At 30.6% G+C, this 25,627-nt stretch overlaps 2 protein-coding genes across 6 annotated transcripts; both read left to right on the forward strand.

Annotated features, from left to right (window-relative positions):
- Positions 1-12,737: 12,737 nt before the first annotated feature.
- LOC118037322 (uncharacterized) lies at positions 12,738-19,836 on the forward strand. 5 transcript variants are annotated; one of them, XM_035043267.2, is made up of 7 exons: positions 12,738-12,887; positions 13,008-13,170; positions 13,252-13,345; positions 14,900-15,096; positions 17,908-18,026; positions 19,088-19,206; positions 19,591-19,836. In XM_035043267.2, the coding sequence occupies exons 1-5, from the start codon at positions 12,828-12,830 to the stop codon at positions 18,015-18,017; spliced, it is 624 nt and encodes a 207-aa protein (XP_034899158.1). In that variant the 5' UTR covers positions 12,738-12,827; the 3' UTR covers positions 18,018-18,026; positions 19,088-19,206; positions 19,591-19,836. The 5 variants fall into 5 exon arrangements, with proteins under 5 accessions (XP_034899158.1, XP_034899157.1, XP_034899159.1 ...); XM_035043266.2 differs by having other exon boundaries at positions 13,008-13,345; XM_035043268.2 differs by lacking the exon at positions 17,908-18,026 and having other exon boundaries at positions 13,008-13,345.
- A 913-nt stretch (positions 19,837-20,749) lies between these two features.
- LOC118037321 (small polypeptide DEVIL 3-like) lies at positions 20,750-21,631 on the forward strand. The gene has a single exon (XM_035043265.2). The coding sequence runs from the start codon at positions 21,402-21,404 to the stop codon at positions 21,543-21,545; it is 144 nt and encodes a 47-aa protein (XP_034899156.1). The 5' UTR covers positions 20,750-21,401; the 3' UTR covers positions 21,546-21,631.
- The last annotated feature ends 3,996 nt before the right edge of the window (positions 21,632-25,627 follow it).

The raw sequence follows: 25,627 nt of genomic DNA on the forward strand, positions 1-25,627 counted from the left end.
AGGTAGGTACTCGGTACCTATATCTCCTCTTGTTAATAATTGTTGTAGCTAATTATTGAAATATATATATATATATATATATAAAAGAAGACTTGGTGCATATTGATGAGGAAAAGAAAAAGGGGGGAAAGAAAAAGTTAAATGACGGGAAAATAGAAATGGAGGACTAAATTTAAATTATGGTTCCTTTTGGAGGAAATGAACCGTGACAACGAATTTCAATAATGATTGTTTCTCGAAATTGATTAGCCTGTCCCTGATATGGGAGGCTAATGATGTTAGCCAAGCTGGTTAACATCGACATTACCGGTACGTGGGGGGAGAAATATGAAACTTGATTAACTATTCAGGTTCAGAATAGTTAATGATATCGGCGGGTGACGTCGATATCGGCAAAATTTATAGACTTGATTAACTATTCAGGTTCAGAATAGTTAATGATATCAGCGGGTGACGTCGATATCGGCAAAATTTATAGACTTGATTAACTATTCGGATTCAGAATAGTTAATGATATCGGCGGGTGCCGTCGATATCGGCAAAACTTATAAACTTGATTAGCTTTCCGAGGTGAAAGCTAATGATGTCAAGAATCCTTGACATCGGCATACCCGATGACCTTCTTAGGTAGCAAAGAACAATGATTAATTATTTTGGTCCAAAAAAATATTTAATGACACCAACAGTCATGTTAGTGTCGGCATTTTCATGAGTCTGATTAGTTGACCCCAGGATGGACAACTAAAGACACTAATGGAGGTCGTTAGTGTCGGTATAGTCTTCCTAAGGTGGGGAGAAGTAGTTATACGAAATAAACTAGATAATCCTCAAAAGGGATGGTGGTGGTGTATTGAAATTGCATATGACTTAAGTAGGTAGATGTGCTATATAATTTTTCTTCCGTGAATTGTTTGTATTTTAGTTATTTTTAATTTTATGGAAAATTTGTGTTTTGCAGGTCCCTCCCATTCACGTCAGGAGTAGAATTTAGGTTACTTATCCTTTTTGTACAAGTTAGGAACTTAAGGATCTTTCATGTAATTTTGTTATGCAGCAAACATGTAACCTGAATAGAATAGTATGCTCCTTATATTATTTTGTTTTTGGAATATTAATGTATTAATCTATACTTGGAGAAAAAAAAAATTATAGCGTAATAGCTTATGTTCAGAACGCTAAACTGTGTTGTGATTATATATTAAATTTTAGTGCTTGGATGGTCCTCTTAATTACTAATGTATGCATGTGATATGAGATGGAGATTGAGAATGAAGAATTGTCCTAAATATATTCTCAAATGAATAAAATGATTGAATGTACCAATCATGGATGTGATAATGGGTGGGATGTGATTATAATTGTGTGCAGGATAAATTATCGATAACTTGGGATTTCCCGGTATAGGGGAGACTTTGCCGAAATTTCATTAGAAATTTCGGTGAATTTAAAAAAAAAATTACTCCATTTACCCCTTATGTAGGAGTTATATAGATATATATTGATTGAATTTTTTTGAGATTGTTACACCAATTTCCATCCAATATTCTTTTTAATACCACTAAACATGAATCTTACATAAATAAAACTAATAAAATCTACCCTCTATAGAGAAAACTCTCTTAATCAAACTATTATTCAATGACTACACATAGTAAACAACATCATTCCACCATAATGATTAGTACTTAAAAGTGTATTTTTATCAAGGTTTTATATCATCATTTTACATTTGAAGTATCAATAACTCCTTAACTAAAACATGTTTTATAATAACATATCTAATAATATAAAATACCTTTAATTTATGGTGAATATCCATCTTAAATGTAGGCGTATCACATAAATGAAAAGATTGATTGATGAGTTTAAGTACTGAAATTGAAAAGACAAGAGAGGGCCAAACTTAGAAAAGAGATATTGGTTCAGTCCAAACTGGAACACTATTCGGTAATTAGGTCATATCTGGAGTTGTAGATCTCAGATTTAGGTCTTTTTTATATGGATGGAAAGCTAAGACATAGGCCTAAAACTTTCATGTGAGTCCAAGATTTTAAAAGGTATTTTTCAAGTCTAAATTTTAGCAACAATAAAGAAGTCTGAAGCTATCCTGCAGCCTGGACACCGTTCAGTGTTCAACCCATATCTTGAGTTCTAGAAGTCTAAATGACCTTAATTTTTTTTATAAAAAGATGATACAATTTCCTAAAAATTTCATACGTAAAATTGGTTCAAATTCTGACGTTATCAATGACGTTTTGTTCAGACAAGAAGATAAGAATTATCACCAAGTCAAGATGTGGCTACCCACTCAACAATTAGTCATCAAATCAATAGTTCCAAATTTTGGCCTATAAAAGGAAGCATTTTCCATGCATTTAGGCATCTTCATTATTTAGATCAAGATTATGCTCTTTATTTTTTTCTTTATATTTTTGTAATGTTTAAGTTTTATTTCATGTTATATTTTTCTTAATCTCTTGTTTATATTTTTCATTTCCTTTGCTATACTTATGTTCTTATGGTGTTTATTTATGTTTATCTTCTTCATTATGTTTAGCTAAGTTAATTATATCAAGGTGAAAATATTTCACTAACAGTATTAGAATATGTATAATATAAACTCAACATGGACTTCAATGTTTATATCCAAGAAAGTTTGTTATTAACATGTCTTATCTTTTTTATTAATTCTTAATACCTTACTTGTTAAATAGTTAACATAGATTTGTGTTGTATAACACTTGGCACAACAAATACTTGGCACTTTCATAGCCAACCGTATGGTATAACTTACACATGTGCTATGCAAGGAACTTGATTTGTTGTTAACATAAGTAAACATCATAAATTCCTGACAATATTTAAAAGTATGGTGTTAGTAAAATAAGATAATTAATATGATGATGTTAAAAATTTATAATGAACTATTAAGGATAAATTATCCGATTGTAACCTCCTTTATGTGTGGTTTCCAGTTGATTAATAAAAAAAAGTTTATCCTATATTTATTTCTAATATTATTAGTGGATCTTCTAACCTTGACAATTTCTTTAATCTTAGATTAATCCTCACATTAATCTTACATCTCAAAGTCATCTTTAACTTATTATTATTATTATATAGTTAACCTCCCTGTGGTTCGAGCCCGGTCTTATTGGGTTATTTATTACTTCGACACTCCTGCACTTGGGATAAGACATCAATCTTTTGGTCATGTCACATAACAACATCAAAACACACAATTGAGGTTCATAATCTCAATTTAACGTACACTAACAATCTCAACATACCTCATATCACATCTTTATTCAATCTAAGCAACTTGGATGAAGTTCTTACCCTTGATGGATGATAAATCAAGAGACAAATACAAGGATAAACTAAGTTGTCTTCACTTTCTCTTTTCCCCCTTTACTTCCTCTAAAGCCCTCACTTACAACCTATACTCTCTCCAATCCTATCTCGGGGCACGCTACGACATTGTTGGCAACGGCAGAGGCTTTTATCGTGCCTCTTAATGAGGTGTTGTGTTGGAAAGATTTTTAGATTTAATCATAAAATTATAATTGATGTTCAGGATTCGCCACCTAATATTATGGTCACTAGAAACCTATGGTCTACGAGAGTCTGGGTAAGTGACAAGTTGTGCAGGGGGAAGACACATCACCCCCAATGCACCATACCTAAAAGAAGCTGCGTTGTTGTTGGATTGTTTTTCTAGGCGAGGTTTCTATTTGTTGGTCTTTTCTAAGGTTCAAGACAGATCTCTCTTCATGAGAGAGTCGCTACCTTAACGGATTAAATCTTAATCATTTTAAAGTAAAAATTTTAGCATCACATTTATTTTGTATCTTGTATCTTTAATACCTGAGGGTGTACTTTATCATGTAATTTTACACCCTATGGATATTAAAGTTTACATCTGGATCCTAAAAAATATATTGTAAAAGGATTTTTAATATTTTGACCAAACCCTAATGTATAATCATAAACTAGCTACAACATTCATTTTGCATTTTAAAAAATGAGAAAGATGTAATTTTTGTTTTTATGAAGATATGATTAGAAACATTTAAGGATTTGGTCGTATGCATGAAAATAAAATATTTTTTTATTTTTGAAAAGAGAATTAATTTAAAAGTTTTGATTTTTTTTTGAAAATATTTCAGAGAAAAGTGGGTATTTTAATATCGAATTTATATTTTACAATATAAATATACAACCTGATATTATACAAAAATTAGTAGAAAAAACATGCGAAAAAATAACAAATTTTTCCAGAGGATTTTTGAATTATATATATATATATATATATTATAATTGAATGTATATTAAATATTTACGTAGGCTGGGCCATCCCAAATGACGAGGCCAGTCTCAGCCCAAGAAAAGGTTAAGTTGGGCCTATTTATAGGGGTTGGAAGAGGGTGATTTTGTCGACACAGGGGAAAAATTTCAACTCTTGATTCAGTTGGAAATGATCACAACCATTAGTTCATAGTAGGCATGGTGAACTGTCAAATCTGGTAGTTGAAGGCTGCCTGAGTTGGCTTTTTTAGGCTGGCTCTAGGCCACTATGTTGTCAATCAGTCTTAGCGAACCATATCTAGAGATAGAGGGATGTTAGATGATCATTTTCGTGCAAGTTTTGTCAAATTTGATGGAGTTTAGAGGTATTAAATGCAGTTGCAAAGTAGGTAACCAAAGTAGCTTTTCGGTGGAAAAACCTGAAGAAGATGAACAATAACATTAAAAGCGTCGTTTTGACATTTTTCTTTTTGGTCATTCAATGTTTGTTTTATCTCATCTACACTCCTGATTGGCTTCAATCTTTACATTCTGTGCAATTTTGCCCTTGGAAAAACTTCAACAGAACCTCCGTATTTGCACACCTTTTTTGATTTAGTCCTTAGTCTTGGATTTATGTGATTTGACCCCTAATTAATCATCAAACTTTTAATTTCTTCAATTTCATCCCTAGTTTCAATCAATTGAGCCTCCATAGTTTGACGCCTCTTACAAAATGATTAGTGACTGCGAAAATATTCAATTTGACCTCTAATTGACCCCATAACTTTAATTTTCTTATAATTTTACCTTTGATTTCAATCAATTAACTTGGAAAAAATCAAAATTGATCTCTTTAAATTTCAATCTTCTCAATTAAACTCAAATTAGGCTCCTAAACTTAATTTTTCACCAATTAAGTCCATAATAAAATTAATTTGATCCATTTAAAGTGAAATTAAGTCTTTGCACTTAATTAAATCATTTAATTGGACCCAAAATAATTCTTAAACATAATTAAAATTCAATTTGGCTCATGATTAAATCAAATTGGCCTATTAAAAATTTAATTATGTCCTTTGATTTAATTTTTATGTAAATTTGCCTAATTATCATTTAATCTGACATTGAATTTGCATTGTTTCTCTATTTTTGGGTATAATAGGGTACAATTAGGTCTTGAATTTCCTCTAAAATTGCAGTTGTATTCCTCGGCATGCTTTCTCCATATTGCCAGCTTTTTTAATTTTTTTTTAAAAAAAAGTAAATTTTGGAGAATAACCTAGAATTGGGTTATGACAAATCCCTTGAGTTTGTTTGGTGTTTTTTATCTCCCAAATCCCTTAAATCTATATTTCTCTTAATATTTACCAAGAAATTTTTAAGGATTCCTCCTCTCTTCCTCTCATCAATGGTAAGCTGGATGTGGCTTCCAAAGGAAGCCAAGTCTCTTATTTATACCCCATAAATTTTTTATTTGCATATTTGGCCCTCATAGTTTATTTATTTGCACATTAGCCCCACATCTTTTTGTTATTTACACATTAACCCTAAATTTTCCCCTCCTTTTCACATTGACCCCAATATTTTCTTTATTTTTATGTTGGCCCACTAACTCTTCCTTTCTAGTAATTTAATGCTACACCATCTCTTTCCTCATTCTTGTTTATCCTTTTCTTTTAATTAAAGTCTTTTTTTGGATTTAATCATTTATTTCCAGGTTAAATAATCTCCAGATCTATCATTGATTTATTCTTAATTTAAGCTGAGCTATTACGAATTTTCATTCAATATATTCTAGTAACTTTTTCTCATAAAAACATTTTATTCCAGTTTCCTAAAGATATCATCTTCCCTACGTAATAAATTTTCTTCTATTCATTTAACTTTATTACAGTTTCCTAAAGATATCATATTCCCCACACAATAAATTTTCTTTTATTCATTTAACATATTAGGTTCTTGCCATTTATGTATTTTCTATCTAGAAGTATACATTATACCCTCCTTAAAAAAATTTCATCCTCGAAATTTACATTAATATGTGAAAATGATTCTAGATACTTGTAACTTATTTCAGACTCTCTTTCTTAAGTTTCTTCTTCATTTAAGGAACTCCTATATAATATTTTCACTAAAGAAACCTTCTTATTTCTTAATTCCTTTACATTGATTATTTTTCACATTCTTACAACATGGTTTTGGCCTAGGCAAGCCCATCAAAACACTAACAACAATCTAATAACAACAGAAACCAAACAACAACCAAGCTTAAAAAAAACTACTATAAGGACTCCAATGACTATTTTGAACATCGAAACATGCTAACAAATATCTTAAACTAGCATTTATCAACTCAAAAAAAAAAAATAGATATCCAAACTAAACCTTGAACAACACTTAAACACATATATGCATATTAAAAAATGGTATGGTTAAACATAAAAAGCAAACACCTATTGCATTTAAACTAACAAAAGGCTTTAAGAGAATGCATAATGGACACTCAATACAGAAGATAACATTGAAAACAAAATGAAAAGGAAGGGGTGTGCTTATTAAGCTACACCCCCCTGTCAAAGTTGAAAGCTTACCTTATCTAAAGATGTTGCCTCATTGGTATCTTTCCTCGAGTTGTGATGGTGTGTGTGGCAATATAGTTGTGTCTGGGAGTGGGTAGAGAGCTTGGTAACAATGATGGGGATGGGTGGTTCAAAGGGTAATCTTTATTTTTACCATTTTGTTTCTTTTCTCATCCTTTCTTCCCCCCTCTATGGTCTTTACATGAGATTTTTAAAAGGCTATTGGGATCTTTTTAGAACCATGAACTAGACAATTCTCTCTTATTCATATAGAAGAATTAATCCAAGCCATTCATTGAGGCTAGAGGTAAGACTTTTAAGTGTTTTAGAGCTGACAAAAGGGGGTACACTAGCATGCATAGTTAGTTGAGGCATATGTTTTAGCTTCTTGTAGCAATGCCTTCAGGGTTACAAACAAGCTTTTATTTTGTCTAGGTTGGAGTACAACAAGCAGGGTTTAAGAGGTACATTCATTTTCCTATTTGAGAAAGAGATAAGGGTGATTTTGGGCTTGGAAGGTGGTAATAGAACCAACCTTCTCAAAGTCTTTAAGGAAAAAGAAGATCTGCAATGGTCAAACGACAAGTCATCTAGCCCTCTTTTATTTATTATTATTATTATTATTTTAGATTGATCAAAATAGTGTTTTTTGAACCAAAACCACATATTTTGGCGAAAATGCACTATTTCATTTCAATGAAAATGACATTTGTTTGATAACCCTTTGGGTTCTAGAATTGGAGTTTGACCAAAAGTCAAATTAGTCTCTGATCTCTTAACTTATTTTAATTGCAACTATAATTACCTTATAATTATCAATTTCATGCAATTTCATCATTGTCAAACTTAAACACCAACCCTGAAGTTCAATGTCTTTTTCATTTTGATTCTTAGTTTTTTATTTATGCAAATTGATCCCTAATTGATCATTTAACTTTTCATATTTTTTTTAATTTAGCCCCTGATATCGCCAATTTCAATCATTGAAGCCTCGTGTGTTTTCCAAGTTGGTCCTTCGTTTTGAATCTCTTCAATTTGGTCATTAATTGACCTATAAACTTTGATTTTTTACGATTTTATCCTTGATTTCACCCAATTGAGTTTGGAAAAATTAAATCTGGTCCTCTAAAATTCATGTCATCTAAATTATGCCAAAATTAAGGTTCCAAACTTATTTTTTACCAATTAAGTCCCTAATAAAATAATTTGACTTATTAAAAGTCGAATTAAGTCCTTGCACTTAATTAAATATTTTAATTTAACCCAATTTAATTCTTGAACTTAATCAAATCTTTAACCAGGCCTATGATTAAATCAAATTGCCCTATTAAAGGTCTAATTAAGTCTTCATACTTAATTTTTATGCAGATTCATCTAATAATAATTTAATTTGAGCTTTAATCTGTATTATCCTTTAATCTATATTGTCCTTTAGTCTTAGGTATAATAGGATACAATTGATATTTCAATTTTTTTCAAAACTCCAGTTTGTTTCTTACATGCATTTGAAACCGTTCTCTGTCTACTCTTGCAATGTTACTACTTTTCTGTTTTTTTTTTTTTTGTTTTTTTTTTTTTTTCTTTTCATTTTAAAAGAAAATGCTAATTTTAGGGGAAAACTCAAAATTGGGTTATGACAATTATGCCCTCTCTTTACAATGCTTACGACAAAGTCTTGTTAGAGACTTTGATATTAAGCTTGTAAAGTAGAAAGGATGAGAGATTGTGGATTCACCTGATTAAGATATGGTTGATCGTTCCAAAATGGTTAGAATTGATAGCTTGAAAGCGCACTCAGGAAGAAAATAGATAGGCCTATAAAGAACACTATCTGATGGATAAGGAGCTGAAAATCCACTCATAAGAAAATGGATAGAGCTAGAAAGTGCACTTAAAAGAAAAATAATAGGGCTAAAAAGCACATTATTTAATATGTGAGGGCTAGAAAGCGCATTCAAAAGGAAAGAGATAGGACCTGAAAAAGCATTATTTGAATGATGAGGGCTAGAAAGCAAACTCAAAAGGAAAAAATATTTATTTCCTTTCGAGTGCCCTTTCTAGCCCTCATCATTTAAACAACATGCTTTTAGGCCCTAACTGATGGATGAAGGCTATAAAGCACACTCTAAAGGAAAGAGATAAGGCATCAAAGTGCACTGTCTGATGGATGAAGGTTAGAAAGTGAACTCGAAAGGAAAATGATAAGGTCTGAAAGCATACTATCTGATGGATGAGGGCTTAAAAACGAACTCAAAAGGAAAAATATAAGGCCTAAAAGAGCACTATCTAAATGATGAGGGCTTGAAAGCACACTCAAAAGAAAAGAGATAGGGCATGAAAGCGTGCGATTTGAATGATGAGGGATATAAAGCACACTCAGAAGGAAAGAAATAGGGCATGAAAACCCTATCTAATGGATAAGGGCTAAAAAACACACTCAAAAGAAAAGAGATAGGTTTAAAAATGCATTATCTAATGAATGAGGGCTCAAAAGCACACTCAAAAGGAAAAATATAAGGCCTGAAAGTGTATTATCTAAATGATGAGGGCTAGAAATCACATTCAAAATGAAAGAGATAGGGTCTAAAAGCGCATTATCTAATATATAAGAGCTAAAAAACGCACTCAAAATGAAAAGAAAGGGCATGAAATAACATTATCAGTTGCATGAGGGCTAGAAAGTGCATTCAAAAGGAAAGAGATAGAACCTGAAAGTGCACTATTTGATGGATGAGGGCCTAAAAGCACACTTGAAAGGAAAAATATAGGGTCTGAAAGAGTATTATCTGATGGATGGGGGCTATAAATCACACTCGAAAGGAAAATGATAGGGCTAGAAAGCACACTATCTAGTAGGTGGGGGCTAGAAAGCATACTTAGAAAGAAAAAAGATAGGGTTAGAAAACATATTAACCAGTAGGTGAGGGTTTGAAAGCGTATTTAGAAGAGAATAGTTCCAAAAGTACCGTGTAAAAGAGATAAAAAAAAAAAAAAATGAAGAGGTTTCCTGATGACAGAGTAATCTTTGACAATGCTTATAGATAAAATATATTGAATAATGATATCTCTATATATTTGGAGGTGCAACATGAATCGTATCTTTAATCGGGCGAAGACATATTACAGGGGGAATAGGTAGGTGATTCACTCTTATATCTAATTCTGTTAAATTCTTGAGGTACTTTTATAAAGTATTGTTATCCGAATTTTGTTATTTGATTAATCATGAATTATAAAGAATATTAAGATTAGCCTTGGTTAATAGTATCCATGTTGGATAGTTAAGAATAAATGATAAGATTGGCTTAAGCTAATGGCATCTATATTGGATAGTTAAGAATAGACGTTAATAATTAGTTTTGGCTCATGATATCCATGTTGGATAGTTAGGAACAAATGATATTAGCTTTGACAATGACATCCATGCCGAATAGTCAGGAATAGATGTTAAAGAATAGTTTTGGCTAATGACATCCATGTCGGATGGTTAGGAAAAATGTTCAAGATTAGTCTCGATTAATGGTATCCATGTTGGATAGCCGATAATAAATGACAAGATTAATTGTTTAATGGTGTTCATATTGGATAGCCAAGAGTAAAGGATGTGATTAACTCTAGTTAATAGGATCCATACTTGACTAATCAAAAATGAGTGTTACGAATAGCCTAGGTTGAAAGCATTTATCAATATGATAACAGAAAAATTATAAGGTGTTATTTCCTATTGGAAATATGTTTAAGGAACTATATAAATTGGTAATAGTTAGGGATGAATTATTTATGCACTGAAGAATTCTATATGTATAAGAATTTTTAGACTATAATATATGTCATCAATTGTTTGTAGAATATAGCTTAAATAAAATAATGTGAAATATTGTTGTATAAAGATGTGAAATAACATATCAAAGAGAGACTCAATAGTCAATAGAGAGTTATAAGAATAGAAATTGTGAAATGTTGTGATTTTGTAATAATATATGTAATAATAAAAATAGACCTCTTTTGTAAAACTATATAATGTTAATATTAAAATTTAAGATATGTAAATTATGGTGTCTTGGTGAATTTTATATTTTGCACATGGTGCTTTTCTTTGCTATAATACTATTGTATCTTATGTGAATATAGTCTACATGAATGTTTAAAGATGATTATATATCAACATCATAAATGGTATCATGAAATATACAGTTCAAGAAAAGTAAAAATTAAAAATTATTGCATTAGATATTGTCCTGATGGATTGTGATTAAAACAAATACCGTTATTTTCTACTTATTACGAATAAATATTATATCGAAATCAACTGAATTTTGTGAGCTGTTACACAATGTAGTTTGAAGAATTAAAGATGGAATTGTTAAACTCAGCTTTGCTTTACGAGCTGATATGGGAAAGGCTAGGTAGATTCAGAAGTAAAGTTATAACTAATATTTATGTAATTTTCATAAATTATTTATGCAATTGTAAAAAAAAATTTATTTTGGAGTTGACATTTTTTTATTGTATGATTTATATGATGATATCATTTGAATTGATTAAAACTAAGTATTGTTTTATTTTTATGAATTATTAACATTGTCAAAATTATATTAGTTATTGACTTATCTATTTTATAATGTTATTTGTGTTGGTTTGATATTTATTTTATTTAAGTTTGATTTGAGTAAAATGTTAGAATTTTTATTGTAATGTTTCTAGACTTTTTTTATCTCAACATTCCAATGAAAATATTAAATTTGATTGATTTATTTTATTAAATATATATATTTTGAATTTCTTTCAACAAATATTTAATAAAAACTTAATAAGAGATAAATCTATTTATATCTTCTTTATGATATCTATGTTTTATGTCATTTTAAATAAATATAAGGAACATTGTAACAAAAAGAAATAATTTTTGAATTAATAATAAAATAGTTAAAACTATCAATTTAATTCATTTACATCAGAATTGTAAACAATATAATTGAATTAAATTATGTGGTTTAATATTTTATTCTAAATATAAAAATTGTAATAGATTATCACTTAAATTTAAATTTACTTATGAATTGTATTCAATTTTACATTTGATTTAGTTCCAGACAAGTTGTAAAGAATAAATTATCAGTGACTTTAGATATTTTGTCTTGAGGCACAAATTAACTAATTTTAGATATCTTTTGATTTCAAACCAAAAATTTAAAAAACAAAATTATAACTATTGTCATTGGTTTTTAAAATGTAAAATACACCTAAAATTTATTAATTTCAGGAAATTTTATAGTAATAAAGAGAATAATTAATTATTTTCTATTAGTTGTACATCTATAAGAGAAGAGATCGACACAAAAACAATAGAGAAAATAAAATTTATAATCCATTAAAATAATAAAACATCTACATTTATATTTTTTTCTTTTATTTTTATATATATTTTTTTTAACAAGCAACTTAAAAATAACTAATAATTGCTTCTAATTTTTTTGTAACAATATTTTCAGGTGTCAAAGAAAAATTGTTCAATGGTATTTTATTTTATTTAGAAATATAATTTTGGTTTTTTTTTTAAAGTATTTTTCACTTATAAATATAAAAAAATAATATATATATTTTTTTAAATTTTTAAACAATTATTTTTTTAAAACTCTCTTGAAATATAAAAATAAACAGAGACTATCTATTTAGAGTTGTAATTGTATTGGTTTTTTATGAAATTTTGATTTTTAATGTTATAAATTATTATTTTTTAAAAAATTATTATAATATATTAATATTAAAAATAAATTTTAAAAAATAAAATAAAATATTATTTTAATATATTTTAAAATAAAAAACACTTTGAAATCACCTTCAACAACAAAACGTAGGACGCCTGATTCCCGGACAGTCACTTAACAGCATATAACAATGCAGTAGAAAAAGCGGGAAATTAGAAGAGCAAGACTCTGAGTCCTCAACCGAAACGCAATGGACGATTCAGGAGCGATTCTCTGTCAAATCACTTCTCTAAAAGACATGCTCGATCAAGTATTTGTGTTCTTTTCTCTTTGACGCAGTTGTTTTATTACCCTAGGCCGACGGGTTCTTAATTCTAATGACTACAACAAGAATTTGGTATTTTTTCTTAATAAAAAATTCAATGCTTAGGTAAATGAGGAAATCGAAGCTAACATTCAGATAACTCGAGAGATCGAGTCAGAGATAGTCAAATGCACCGAGTTCGAGGCCGATTTGGCTGCCAGAGAATCGGACCTCACCAAGACGCTTTATTTCTCGCAATTTGAAATCAATGGATTACTCTCTGTTGCCTGTAATTCATTTTATTATTATTTTTCATTTGTTTTGCTTCAATTTTATTTTATCTTTGTTTATGATTTTAAAAAATGCGCAGATGAGTCGAAGAAGTCTGTTAAATTCTTAGAGGAGGAGATTTGTGGTCTAAGAAAAAGGAAGATGGAGATGCTTGAAAGCATGGACGACAAGCGGTATTCACTCAAATCTTTATTTATTTATTTATTAGATTTGGATTCAATCTATTTTTTTTTTGGTAGACCATCAGGTTTTCAATGTACACATCAATTAATTATGCCTTGTTGTTGTTGTTGTTGTTGTTTTATTTGAGAATTTATGAAATGGTAATTTGTTTTATCTTCTTCATGAACTTGAAGTTACGTATTTTCTGATGTAGTTCCATTAGGGTTTTTTTTTTTTAATGAGAATTGAGAAAAGTGTTTATTATTAACCAGTGGCTAAGCGGAAACAACATGTAGGGGATGGTCTTAACCAAATCCAACCGAATGAGTGATAAAAAAGTAGCAGTAAATATAAAAAATAACAAGGCATGGGCAACAGAACCTGATAGATTATACTTTCTTGCAAATGAATCACAACCAAGGGCTCCGTGTAATCAAGCCAAAAACATCATCCCAATCTAGAACCGAGTTATTGAAGCTAGATTGTTTTCTGCTTACCAGATGGACTGAAGTATCTGAAAACATCATAGAAAACAAAACCTTTCGCTGCATTTATCCTTTAAAGGCCAATGTTCATATAGAGTAAATATTGAGCTAGGGGCTCCAAATTTCCCAAACTTTGCTGCCGTGTAAAGGAAGATGTACTGTTGTTTCTTCAAAGCTGTTGCAAAGAGGGGAAAGCAGTTCCTTATGATGCTCCTGCGAAACAACTGCTCTATGGTGCTTAGCTTGTTTATAGATGCCAGCCATTTAGGTGGGGCAATAGACATCCAAACACTAGTGAATGATGGAGCATTGTTAGAAAATAGAACATCATCTGTTATTCTACAGCATGAGTTCACCTTGCATCCTCCATGTATCGTGTATCTTTATATTATTCTGTCAGGTTCATGACATAAAGAAATATCAGAGAGTGAGGACCGTAGCTGATTTCCAAGATCCACATCCCTTGCACAAACTGTCCCATCTTATATTCCATGCACAAACTGTCCCATCTTATAATCCAGAGCCAAGTTGTTCTGTAACAATATCTCATGTTTGAAACAGTTTCATTTCTATCCTCATATTTGTTGAAACATTATGTGAATGAGTAACACAAAGGTTTATCATCTAACTAGCTATCTAGCTAGAATTTCGTTGAAGACCCATCACCATCTGATACACCCAAAACACCTGAGAAAACTCCTGATTGCAGCATTGGATCAGAATAGGATGGAATGATTGCTCTGGAAAGATTGAATTTCTCTAGGCCATAACAATTCACTTGCAGTAGTTCAGCATTTATTTTATCCTATATTTTTAAGTCATGGAGTTTATATCTTGTTTGAGGTGGTTTCACTTTCTCCAAAAAGAATTACCATATTAGTATGAAAAAATTCATGTTTTGGTTATTTGGATATTGCCACTTTTTTTTTTTTTTTTTCAAATTTGCAGAATCATAACTTGGAATAAAGTTTCTCATGACTTTTGCCTACTTTTGCAAGATATGATTGCTCCTCTTTTGGTAGATATTATTTATCCTCATTTAATATTTAACATTACTAAATGTTAATTGATTCTGTACAGAGAACAGTTTGTCATGCAATGCCTAGAATTTCAAAGGGACATCGACAAAGGTGAAAATGAAGTGGTGAATTTGTTGTCAGAAAAGGAGTTTCTTGAAAATGAAATCCATCTCTTGGATGAGAAAAATAATGCTTTAAAGAATTTGATGTTGGCTTTCACGGATGAAATTGTTCAAGATCTTCTTGATTGCAACTCTGGTACATTTTCAACTTGCCCGTGTCTTTTGCTTCTTCTAGTTGAAGTCATTTTTTCATTAAAATCTTGTTTTTGTTGTGCTTAAGTTGCTTATCTTCTTTCCTTGCATCAATGGTTACTCAACATCCGTTTCTATTTTTAAGTTTATGCTACTTTATCAATAGATTACTTATTTGATATGGCATGCCAACATATACACTTGCATAATTTGCAGTTGCACGTTTTTAAGCTGATCTGTTAGACCATTTTTTGTTTTTTTATTTAATGAGTTCTTTATTAAGAGATTCATTGCATAGATGATTTACGCCAAGATCATTCTTGGAGTACATGTATGGGTAGTTTTTGGATAAATAGTTATATAATATAAATAAAGCAAACTTAAATTCTAGTATCAAGCTCTAGTGTGAGAATATCTTTTAGATGAATACAGGAGTTGATCTAATAGTTCTTCAACTTCCATTACTGCACTTGGACCAAAACCTGTCATGAGAAACTCATTGGTTATTTTCTTCCCTTATTTATTGAAGGCTTTAACATGATGAGAGTTCAACTTTGGATATTTTGACTTTTTTTTTTTTTCATCATTGTTGTAATATCTGTAACGTCCTCTAGCCTTGAGTTTTATTGTTGATTTTCTATTTATTTGTTGACTAAACATACATTTTCCATTCTCATAAGTGTCTGCTAATCTTTGGTTGGATTAGATAGGGACCTATAAATTGATCTTTGTGTGTGATCGGCCTCCTCTCCATTTTGACAGGCCTTTAGTGTGAACCTTTTGACCAAGTTACTTGGCTCTTTCTGAAAATATACCCCATGCCCTGTGCCAACTACCAACAAAATGATGCCTTTTCGGTACTGCTATGAAACTCTTTAGAAAGGCCCATACAATGTTGTCACAAGGCGCCTAGGCGCTCACTTAAGCGCCGGAGGTGAGGTGCCTTTCTTAGCCTAAGGCGATGGAGTTTGAAGAGGCGTTGCCTAGGCAAACGCCTGTGCATGGGAGGTAGGTGATAAAGGCATCGCTTGATGAAAATTAACTGACACTGACACTGAGGATTAGTTTGAAGAGGCATCTCTTTGATTTCTGTTTTTTTTTTCTTAAAAAAAAAAACTTATGTTTTGTCTTGTTTGTCTCTTTATCTAGTCTTATACAAGAAAGAAATTAAGGGTAGTTTTGTAAAAAACATAAGAGTCAAGAATGAAGACTAAGAACAACAAAGGTATTTCTTCAACTTTTTTTCATGTCATCTCATCTTTTTGTTTCTTAATTTCTCATATAAAAACTCTACTAAGTATATCATATAAAAATTCTTTAAATTCTTTTATTTTGTTTTAAAGGTGAAAAATGTAACTTTATATGACTATATTATGGTATTTTATATTTTCTTTTGATTTTCTAATGATCTAATCATAAGTGGTATATATTTTAGATTGATATATCATAATATAATATTATACATGTAATTTTTTGTATCATACTGGTTGAGCGCCTTAGTTCATTTGGACGAAGCGCCTAGGGCATTTTTCAGGCTTGGTGCTTTTTAGCGCCTTTCACCTTTGACAATAGTAGGCCCATATCATTGTAATCTTCTTATAACAGGTTGAAGATTAAGGAATTTCACAACTCTTTTTTGGATTGATTATCTTGTAGTTTGATGGTAGAACAATGGATCAAAACTCATAAATCATAATGCCTCTCTTAGAAACTTCTTGCAGTTCTAAAGTTGCCTTTAAATGCCAAAATCTACTTATGATTCAAAATTTAGAAAGAAAAAAAAATGCCAAATCTGAATTTCAAAAATGAGTTTACCCCAACCTAAGGATTGAAGCCCTGAAACAATATAAGTCTTGCCTTCATTGAATACAGACTTGAGGAATAAATATGTATTTGTGGCTGCTTTTTTGCTTCTTGCATATTTAATCATATAAATGGAAAAAAGACTCAACCAGTATTTAGCTCACCATAATGATGGCTAAATATATTTAGCTTCTGTCATTGACTGTTGTGGAAGAGTTTGGATTATATCCATCTTGCTGCCACCATGCTGGGAAGAGGAAGTGGAACATTAGAGTGCTAGTATTGACCATTCTTTCTTTCTTTTTTATTTTATTTTTTATTTTTGGAGTTTGTGCTTCTCGCATAGGCTTTCCTTCCTAGTGTTTTTGAATTTCGATCAAATATCTCCCAATGGTTTTAGAAAAAGGAGATCATATGCTTAGGATATTTTGGGAGCTCCATTAGTCTTATATTTGAATTAAGTCTGTATGGACTTGGAATTACCTATTAACATTTTCTCAGTGAAAATTGACAAGTGTAATTCAACATCTGTCAAAAAATGGTTCTTGAATAGTGAGAGAGAGAAGATATCACAATGTTGTACAGCATCATCATTTAATGAGGCTTAGCTTCATAACATATGCATGCGTAATGGTGTACTTATCATGTCCTTGTAACATGCCAACCTCCAGCTCTGCATTTAAAAAGATGCAGAATACAAACAATGTTACTGTTTGTAAACGTCATGTCTCCCTTTGGGTGCGCTGTGAGATTGTCTTTAGATTAATCTTTTTGTCATTTTCTTAATCATGCAGTAAAATTTTAAGCAGTTCCTCATTTTTTGGTTTTGTTGCTTGATGTGTGTTCCTGAAGTTGTGATGGTGGATTTCTTTTTCCTTTTGTTTTTCTTCTTTTATTTCTTAAGCCATTTATTGAGGGGTAGTTATAGGAATTGAAAACAATTATTTTAACTTCAAATCCAGTGGATCATTCTTGAGTTATTTTAGTGATTTGCTGCGAGTTGTTATTGCAGCTTTAGATGTTGAGACACAGAGTAGGAATCATGAGAATGAGAAACTGCTCAAGGATATTGATGTTATGAAGAGCATGTTGCATTCAAGTATCAATCATTATAATTGTTAGTCATCAACAGTAAGTTTACTCTGAATTTTAACTACTTTGTAGTTTTTGTCTTTTCTATTATATGGCTGTGTTTGATCTTAGGGAAAATATAATCTGAAAATTTTACTAATTTTTATTTGCCTTTCTGCTAATGATGGAGAAGTAAATTTAAAAGTTTAGAGAAATGCAACATGGTATGTCAAGGTAAAACTGCAATGATATTTTTTGATGAACTGAAATCATATTTGCATATCCATATGATTTTGGGCATTTGCAAGAAGACATCTTGTACTTGTATTGTGTAATAAAAATTTTGTCAAAATTCTCTGAATTGATCATCTAGCTTTTGTACTTTACAGTCGCACCTTGTATTGCGATTCATTTCAGGCAATTTTCTCTGACAAAGCATTCAAATTCATTTTAGCCATATTAATAACATGAAGACCTGATTATAGCAATTTAATCTACACTGCTTTGCAATCTAGGATAAGATAACAATTGAAAATGAAAAAAAATAAGAGAATGTTCAAGATCAACCTCTTTTGGTTTCAATCGATTTTCTGTCAATGTGTATTTTATCACAAAAACCATATGAAAGCTTGTAACATCCTTACTGCTTTTACAAAATTAAAAAGATTTTCGCAATGTTCTTGTGTCTAGTTGTCCCAATAAACTACAGGTAGAAAGATCGTGGTGTGATGCTGTTATTCTACCATTTTTATCCAAAAACAATATCAAGTAATTTTCTTTAGATCTTAGCAGCATACTACCAGAAAGCACAGTCCATAATATATATCTAAGCAAGAAAGAAAAGTAAAGAAAAGTGAATATATAAAGTAGTATTAGGAAGAGCTCTGGTAGCAAAAGGCATGATGACCTAATTTATGAGATTAGTTCTAGCTTTTAAAAAAGTTCAGAGGCCTGAGAGCTAGTACGTGTGCTGTTCTGTGTTTTTAATAAATCATGGCAGGTGCATCCTACAAAGATTGATAGTTTTTATCATTCAATCCCTTAATTACATCTATTTTTGTAATTATGTTGAGATTTTGAAATAATGCACCGTGATCCTCACCTTGAATGCTGATTTTCAGAATTTTTGTGAGCACAAAAATGGTTGTCTGATAACTAGAGGCATGGTTATCATCCAGTGTTTTTTACTCAGAATGGACTGTCTTGCAAGATGTACCAGGGCTGCACTGTGATACATCAGGTAATGCTACGCACACATTTTCTGAGCTAATTGATAAAAGTAGCCTTATAAACTGTGACCAAAGGCTTGACAATGCTGTAATGTGCTTCATTAAAGTTGGACTGTTTCTGCTCGAACTTTGTTTGCTGGTTAGAACCTCAGGGGAGAGGAGCTATCAAATTAACAAGCTTTTGCAGTGATACAGAATTTGTAGACAGTTGGCATTTTGTCACATGTGAAGAGAAGCCTAGTCAAATTTTTGATTTACAAGGGTTGTTGCAGATATAGTTTTTGTACTATGAACTTTCTTTTTTAATTGTCAGTTCTGGGTAGGGGTCCGTCTCGGTCCTCACTGGAAGTTTACGTACATTCTCACCAACTGTATCTTTGTTTGGTCACTTTCAGGTAGGGGTTCTGACTTGGTTAAAGTTTGGGTGCTTACTTCACCGATGGAGAACAAATTCAGGTACACACAGAAGTTGATTTGCGCAGTTCTGGATTTGTAATATAAAGTTGATATTCAAGAAAAGGACTTAGCCTAGGCCTCTTCTACTGTAACTGGCATCATTGCTTAAGCCAACTAGAAGACATAAATAAGTATGCTGAACCTGCTGATCGGTATAATATAAAAAGGTTGGAAACAATTAGACTTGTTTTTTCCCTTAGATGCTGATCTCTCGGGAACAAATATGAAGCTTATTTGGTAGCAAGACCTCTCAAACTCTTCTATGCAAACTACCAATTAATTAAGAAGGGATTATTTGGAACAGTGGACGTTTAGTGCAATAGATTGGTAATTTGATCATTTTAACCTCAATTAAACTGTTAGATTCTGTAGCGTAGAGACCAATATCTTTCATTGTTCATTAGAGTTTAAAAAGTTGAAGAGGTCTGTTCTACCAAAAAAGGGAAAGCGATCGGAAGGTCCAGTGATCGTAAAGAAACCCAGACATAAGCAGAGGTTACGGTATAAGAAATAAAAGAATGTGGTTCCAAAAGATATCATAAACTAGGTTGTCCATGTCACGGACAGAGACCATGTCTGTCTCGTGAACTTCACGTGCACCCGTGATCTTGTCGGTACCATGCAGAATCTTTGCTCAACTTCGGGACCTCTTTGTGGGCCAAATGAAAACCACTCACTTTGGACCCCCATGCTTTCTGATGTTCTCTCATGTAAAACCCTACAATTGACTCAGAGTTGGTAATGAACAATGAGAAAATTTACTAAAAATAAGAGGAAAAAGCTGCCAGCAATATTTTTGCATTTTAAAAGTGTTTTTGAAAAAAATTTATATTTTATTTTATTTTTTTACTTTAAATTAATATTTTTTTTAATGTTTTCAATTTTTTTGATATATTGATGTTAAAAATAATTTTTAAAAAAATAAAAAAATATTATTTTATTGTGTTTTAAAATGAAAAATGTTTTGAAAAACAATTGCCATTACATTTTCAAATACAGGCTTGTGATTATCATGATTTCTAAGTAGATATTATGCAATATTGCACATCAATTTAATTCTCATACATGTTGATTCTTTTATCTTTTACTGATTTTGGTTTCGTTAAGAAACTAATTTGAGAGAGATAACTTTTTTACATAACACGAGTTATGTTATCCACCTAACAAAGCCATAGTATACAGATAGATTGGCACTTCTACTTTACGTCGTTTGGGACATGTGAACATTTACAAGTCCTACTTGAATAATTTTAAGGTAGGTTAATTATTTATTAGCTTTACCACTACTAGTTAGGCAGTCTAAATTTTTGTTTTCGACCACAATCGTGAACGCTTGAAGTCTAATAAAGCCTCTCCCTATATAGCCTTTGACAATTAGGTTTGGCTCCCATTTATGCATAATTAGCTGCCATTTTTTACCATGTTGAAATCATCCTGATTTTCCAGTGGAACTCTTAATGGATAACGAAGTGGATGAGATTTAGAGAGAGAAAGAGAATTGGTTGTTATTGGAAGTTCCTGCCCTAAAGTGCAGTGGCTGATGATAAGGGAATATTAGATACCACCTTGATTTACCACATATGATTCTCGAGTGGACCCTGGTGAGCTTAGACCTCGACCCCATGTTTCCTATAAAAGAAGTCTGCCTTTCTAACTTCAGAGCTAGAAATTGTGATCCTCAAAGCTTGAAAGGCAGAGAGCAGGAAGTCTTTCTAAATAGAGAATTAAAAGGCCCGTGTTTGAAAGGAAGATGAAGATTGTAAGTGCTACAATTAGAGATTCTAAGAAAAGGATGTCATGTGATAAAGGATTTGGTGGGTTCCTCAGAGAAGGTAGAGGCAGGCTGTACATCATTAGAAGATGTGTTGTTATGCTTGTCTGCTGGAGTGACTAAGATTGCGTGATCAATGGTGTACAGAGAACTTCATCATCAGACGTTTTCTTCTTTCCTTCATCTCAATTTTGTCTCTTTCTTTTCTTTTTTTCCCCTCTTTTTCGTTTTTCAAATTTTCCCATTTCTAGGGTTTAAGAGAGCATTGTTTTTGGCCATTGCATGCAGCAAACAGTTGTATGGGTGATTTTTTTGTTGAATCAGCAGAAACAGGGATCTCTAGATTTACGTGGTTTGCTTTCTCCGAAACTAGTACTGGTAGTCAGTACTGTAATTATGTGGTCATTCGAGGTCTTAACCCTTGTATTATTATTATTATAGGATAGCAGTGCTTAAAAACAACTACAAATGGATCATTTCTCTTTCTACCTAAGCAAAACCTAGGTTTTACACCAAAGGTACAAGGTCTAAATTGGCTCCACAAGACTTCCAAAAACCCTTTTTTCTTTGAATTAAACGCTGTTTTGTCTAATAACTTTCGTTCGATTTTCCTTTTTTAAAAAACAAAACACTCTCGATTAACCAGACTTCATGTTTGTGCCGTTGATGGAAGTGAGTTTCTTTTATCGATGGTTTTATTTTTATTTCATTTTCTTCCCATGATAGTATTTGAACATCTATGATACCTCGTCAATTATAAATCAAATAATCCGATTGGTTGAACTTTAAAATAATTAACTATTTCTAAAAGCATATTTCTAAAGTTTTTTCTATTTCTGTGATATGCCTGCGCTAATGCAGTATAGTTAAAATAAAAGAACCATCAAATCGAACAGATTGGAAAAAGAAGATCCATACACACACACATATATATATATATAATTGAGAAGAATTATTAATAAAAGGTGAATCTATTCATCTATTCACAATTTGTTTTCTTTTAATTTAACTTTTTTTTTTAATTTTTTTTCAATATTAGATTTTCTTAAGATTAAGCTTTATAGTTTATATCAATTTATTTTTATGTTAAAAACATTGATCTGTCTTAGTTTAACGAGAATGAATGCTTTTATTTAAAAAAAAAGAATTTCTTAAGAAAATTATTGTGGAACTACCTACATAACACTATTCATTGTAATAGTGAAATGAAGAATTTGTTCTTTAACCCTAAAATCTTTGAATTAGCCATCCATGACAATATGATATTTTCACCATCATTCAATTGTTATTTTCAAATTGTATGGGGCCAGAATAGTCTCTTAGCTTTTTTTTGCAAGATAAAATTACTTAGCCACCCCTAAAATAAAAAAAAATAAAATTGTCATCCAAGGACTTTTTAGTCTTTTTAATTTTTTAGCACAATAAAATTACTTAATTACCTTTAAAGGAAAAAAAAACACTAAACTATCTTCTATGGGCTTCTTTTATTCATCATGTTTTTTTTTTTTTTTGTTAATATCAAGTTCACCCAAGTGTATTTTTGAAATATTAAATATTAATAAAAAAACAAAACTTGTTAACGAGTGTAGCACATACGTCAACAAATGAGTGGTGTGTGTGGGCCTGTTTAGTGATCAAACTTTTCCTTTCATGACGGTGCTTGTCCTCCATGATGGAACGATGTGTGTGGCTAACGTCTCTCTAGTTTGGCATCGATGATCTTTCTTCTTTTTCTTTTTCTCGCTCTTCTTGATTTCCATACATAACTCTTCAAAACTTCAAATCAACCTTTTAATTTTTTATTCCTTCATATTTGATTTCTATTTTTTTTATTAATATTTATTTTTTTTGAAATAATTTATAAAATTGGTTCTTTTCAATTTCATCCCCCTTTATATTTTTTATTTTTTAAATTTGATCCCTATTCTTTTGATTGCTATTTGTTTTTATTTGAGATAATTTTTAAAATTGATTTCTTTGACAATCTCATCCTTCTTAAGTTTTTTCTTTCCTATCAAATTTAATCTTCATTCTTCTTATTGCTATTTATTTTCACTTTGATAATTTTTTTAAATTAATTTTTTTTATTTCATCCTTTAATATAAATTAGTTAGGAATTGAGGTTCTTTATTGAGCTTAGGTATAAGATTTCTTATGTTGCAAGTTTTAGAAATTAAACCAAGTTCAAGAGCTTTGTTCATGTTTGCTTGTTTTTTTTTTTTTTAAATAATCATGTTTTCTTAGTTTCATTATTCAACATTTATTCAATTAGAGATTGGGCTATGTTTTTTATTTATTTTCATTGTATAGATTTTTTTTCACAAAATCTAAAAATAACTTGAATTATCTCGGTTTTTTTTATTTGTTGAATTTATTTTGGCAATTTTTTTTATTTAATCCTATAACATTAGATTGGTTAAAAATTAATTTTCTTTTTCAGTTTCATCTTTCAAGTTGGAGTTTTTTTGTATTGGGTTTCGTCATTTTCTTCTATTTCCTTACATTCAATTTGTTTATTCCGCTCTCAACAAATCTTGTTAGAAGGGTTATCCTTAGTTAATTCATTTTTTTTTTTTATTATTATTTTTGTTTGGTTAATTTAATATTTTTTATGTTTTTTCCTTCAATATTGAGCTGTTTTAGAATTTAGTTTCATAATCTTTTCTAGTTTGTCTTTTATTAAGTTATCTCATTCGCATGATCTAGGTCATAGTGTTTGGTTGACTTGCTTATTTTGCTAGTTGTTATTTATTTATTTATTTAATTTCATCAATCTTAGTTTGATTTGTTTGGAATTAGAGTTTGATTTTTTCTATTTGCTTTTTGTTGGCTTATTTAAATATCATTAATTGACTTGTATATTTGACATGTTCATTTCAATTGGCTAAGTTTTTTTTTTTTTTTCATTTAATTGACAAAAATCTTTGTTTCATCATGTTTTTTGTTGTGATTTTTTTTTCAGGTTTTGATATTCTTTTGTTTATATTGGATCATTATGCACATCCACCATGTCACTGCCACAGATTAGCTGGTGACTTCTTGCGGTCATGAGTGGCACCCAATTGGTCATTTCATTTATACATGATCCACATGTATCGTTAGAAATTTGTCCGGTTACAGGCTAATGTGCCTTTTCGCACTTTGCTTTTACTCTCAAATGCTAAACTTGCTCAAATATTGCATTCACATTTAAAAAAAAAAAAAAACAGGTAGGTTGATATTATTCCAGAGATCTTAATCCTCCTGCTGAGATCTTGTGATAATTATTCTTCTTTGTTAAAAAAAAAAAAATCGTGATATTTATACTGTCAGACTCCAATTTCTGTAACCCTTTTTATCCAAAATAGTGAGAAAAAAATCCCCAAAGTAGTGTCCTTCCATTGAACCAATCATATATATATATATATATATATATATATATATATATATATATATATATATATAAAAGCAAAATTGAACCCGACAAATGAGATTGATCATCACCACCTCACGTGGCAATCTATTCCCTAACCCTACATTGTTTGTCTGATTCTTTCATCCATCAAAGATGAGCCCTAGTTTCCCTGCTATTAATCAACAATTCTATTCCCTTTGTTTTTTCCTCGTAGAACCATCGTGACTTCACTGAACTGATTCTGATCTTCTGGGATCAACTGTTGGACCAAAACTAGGGTTCTTTTGTTTGCATTTATTTGTATCTCGTTTTAAATTATATATAATTTTTGTATATAAAACAACGTGCAAATGAGGACAACAAGCAAATCTACAAATACATGATCACTGTGGAGACCTTGAATTGTTTTAGATGTTGTGAATACGACACATTAAATGCTTCCCGTATAAAATTTCATGAGCAAGGGATTAACAAAACATGGGATCAATTCCTCTACACTAATAATACAGATGGCCAAAAGTGTAAATCATATTTCATAAGTATATAAAAATTTAATTTGATGTGTGCAAGCTGAACTAAAATACTCTTTATAACAAAACACAAATTCTGGACCAAGCTACCAATAAGAAAAAGAATTTTGATTAAAACACTCCAATTTCATCATTGTTCCTTGTGCTTGAGTTTTCATCTATATATATATCTTTTATTTTACTTTTTTATTTTAATATTTGTAGTATTTTTTTAACATTTATCACTATAACATTTAATAGTTTTACCATGGACATTATCTATTGGTATAAGCTTGTCATTC

The sequence above is a fragment of the Populus alba genome, chromosome 15 (genome assembly GCF_005239225.2).
Source record: "Populus alba chromosome 15, ASM523922v2, whole genome shotgun sequence".
NCBI classification, from domain to species: Eukaryota; Viridiplantae; Streptophyta; class Magnoliopsida; order Malpighiales; family Salicaceae; genus Populus; species Populus alba.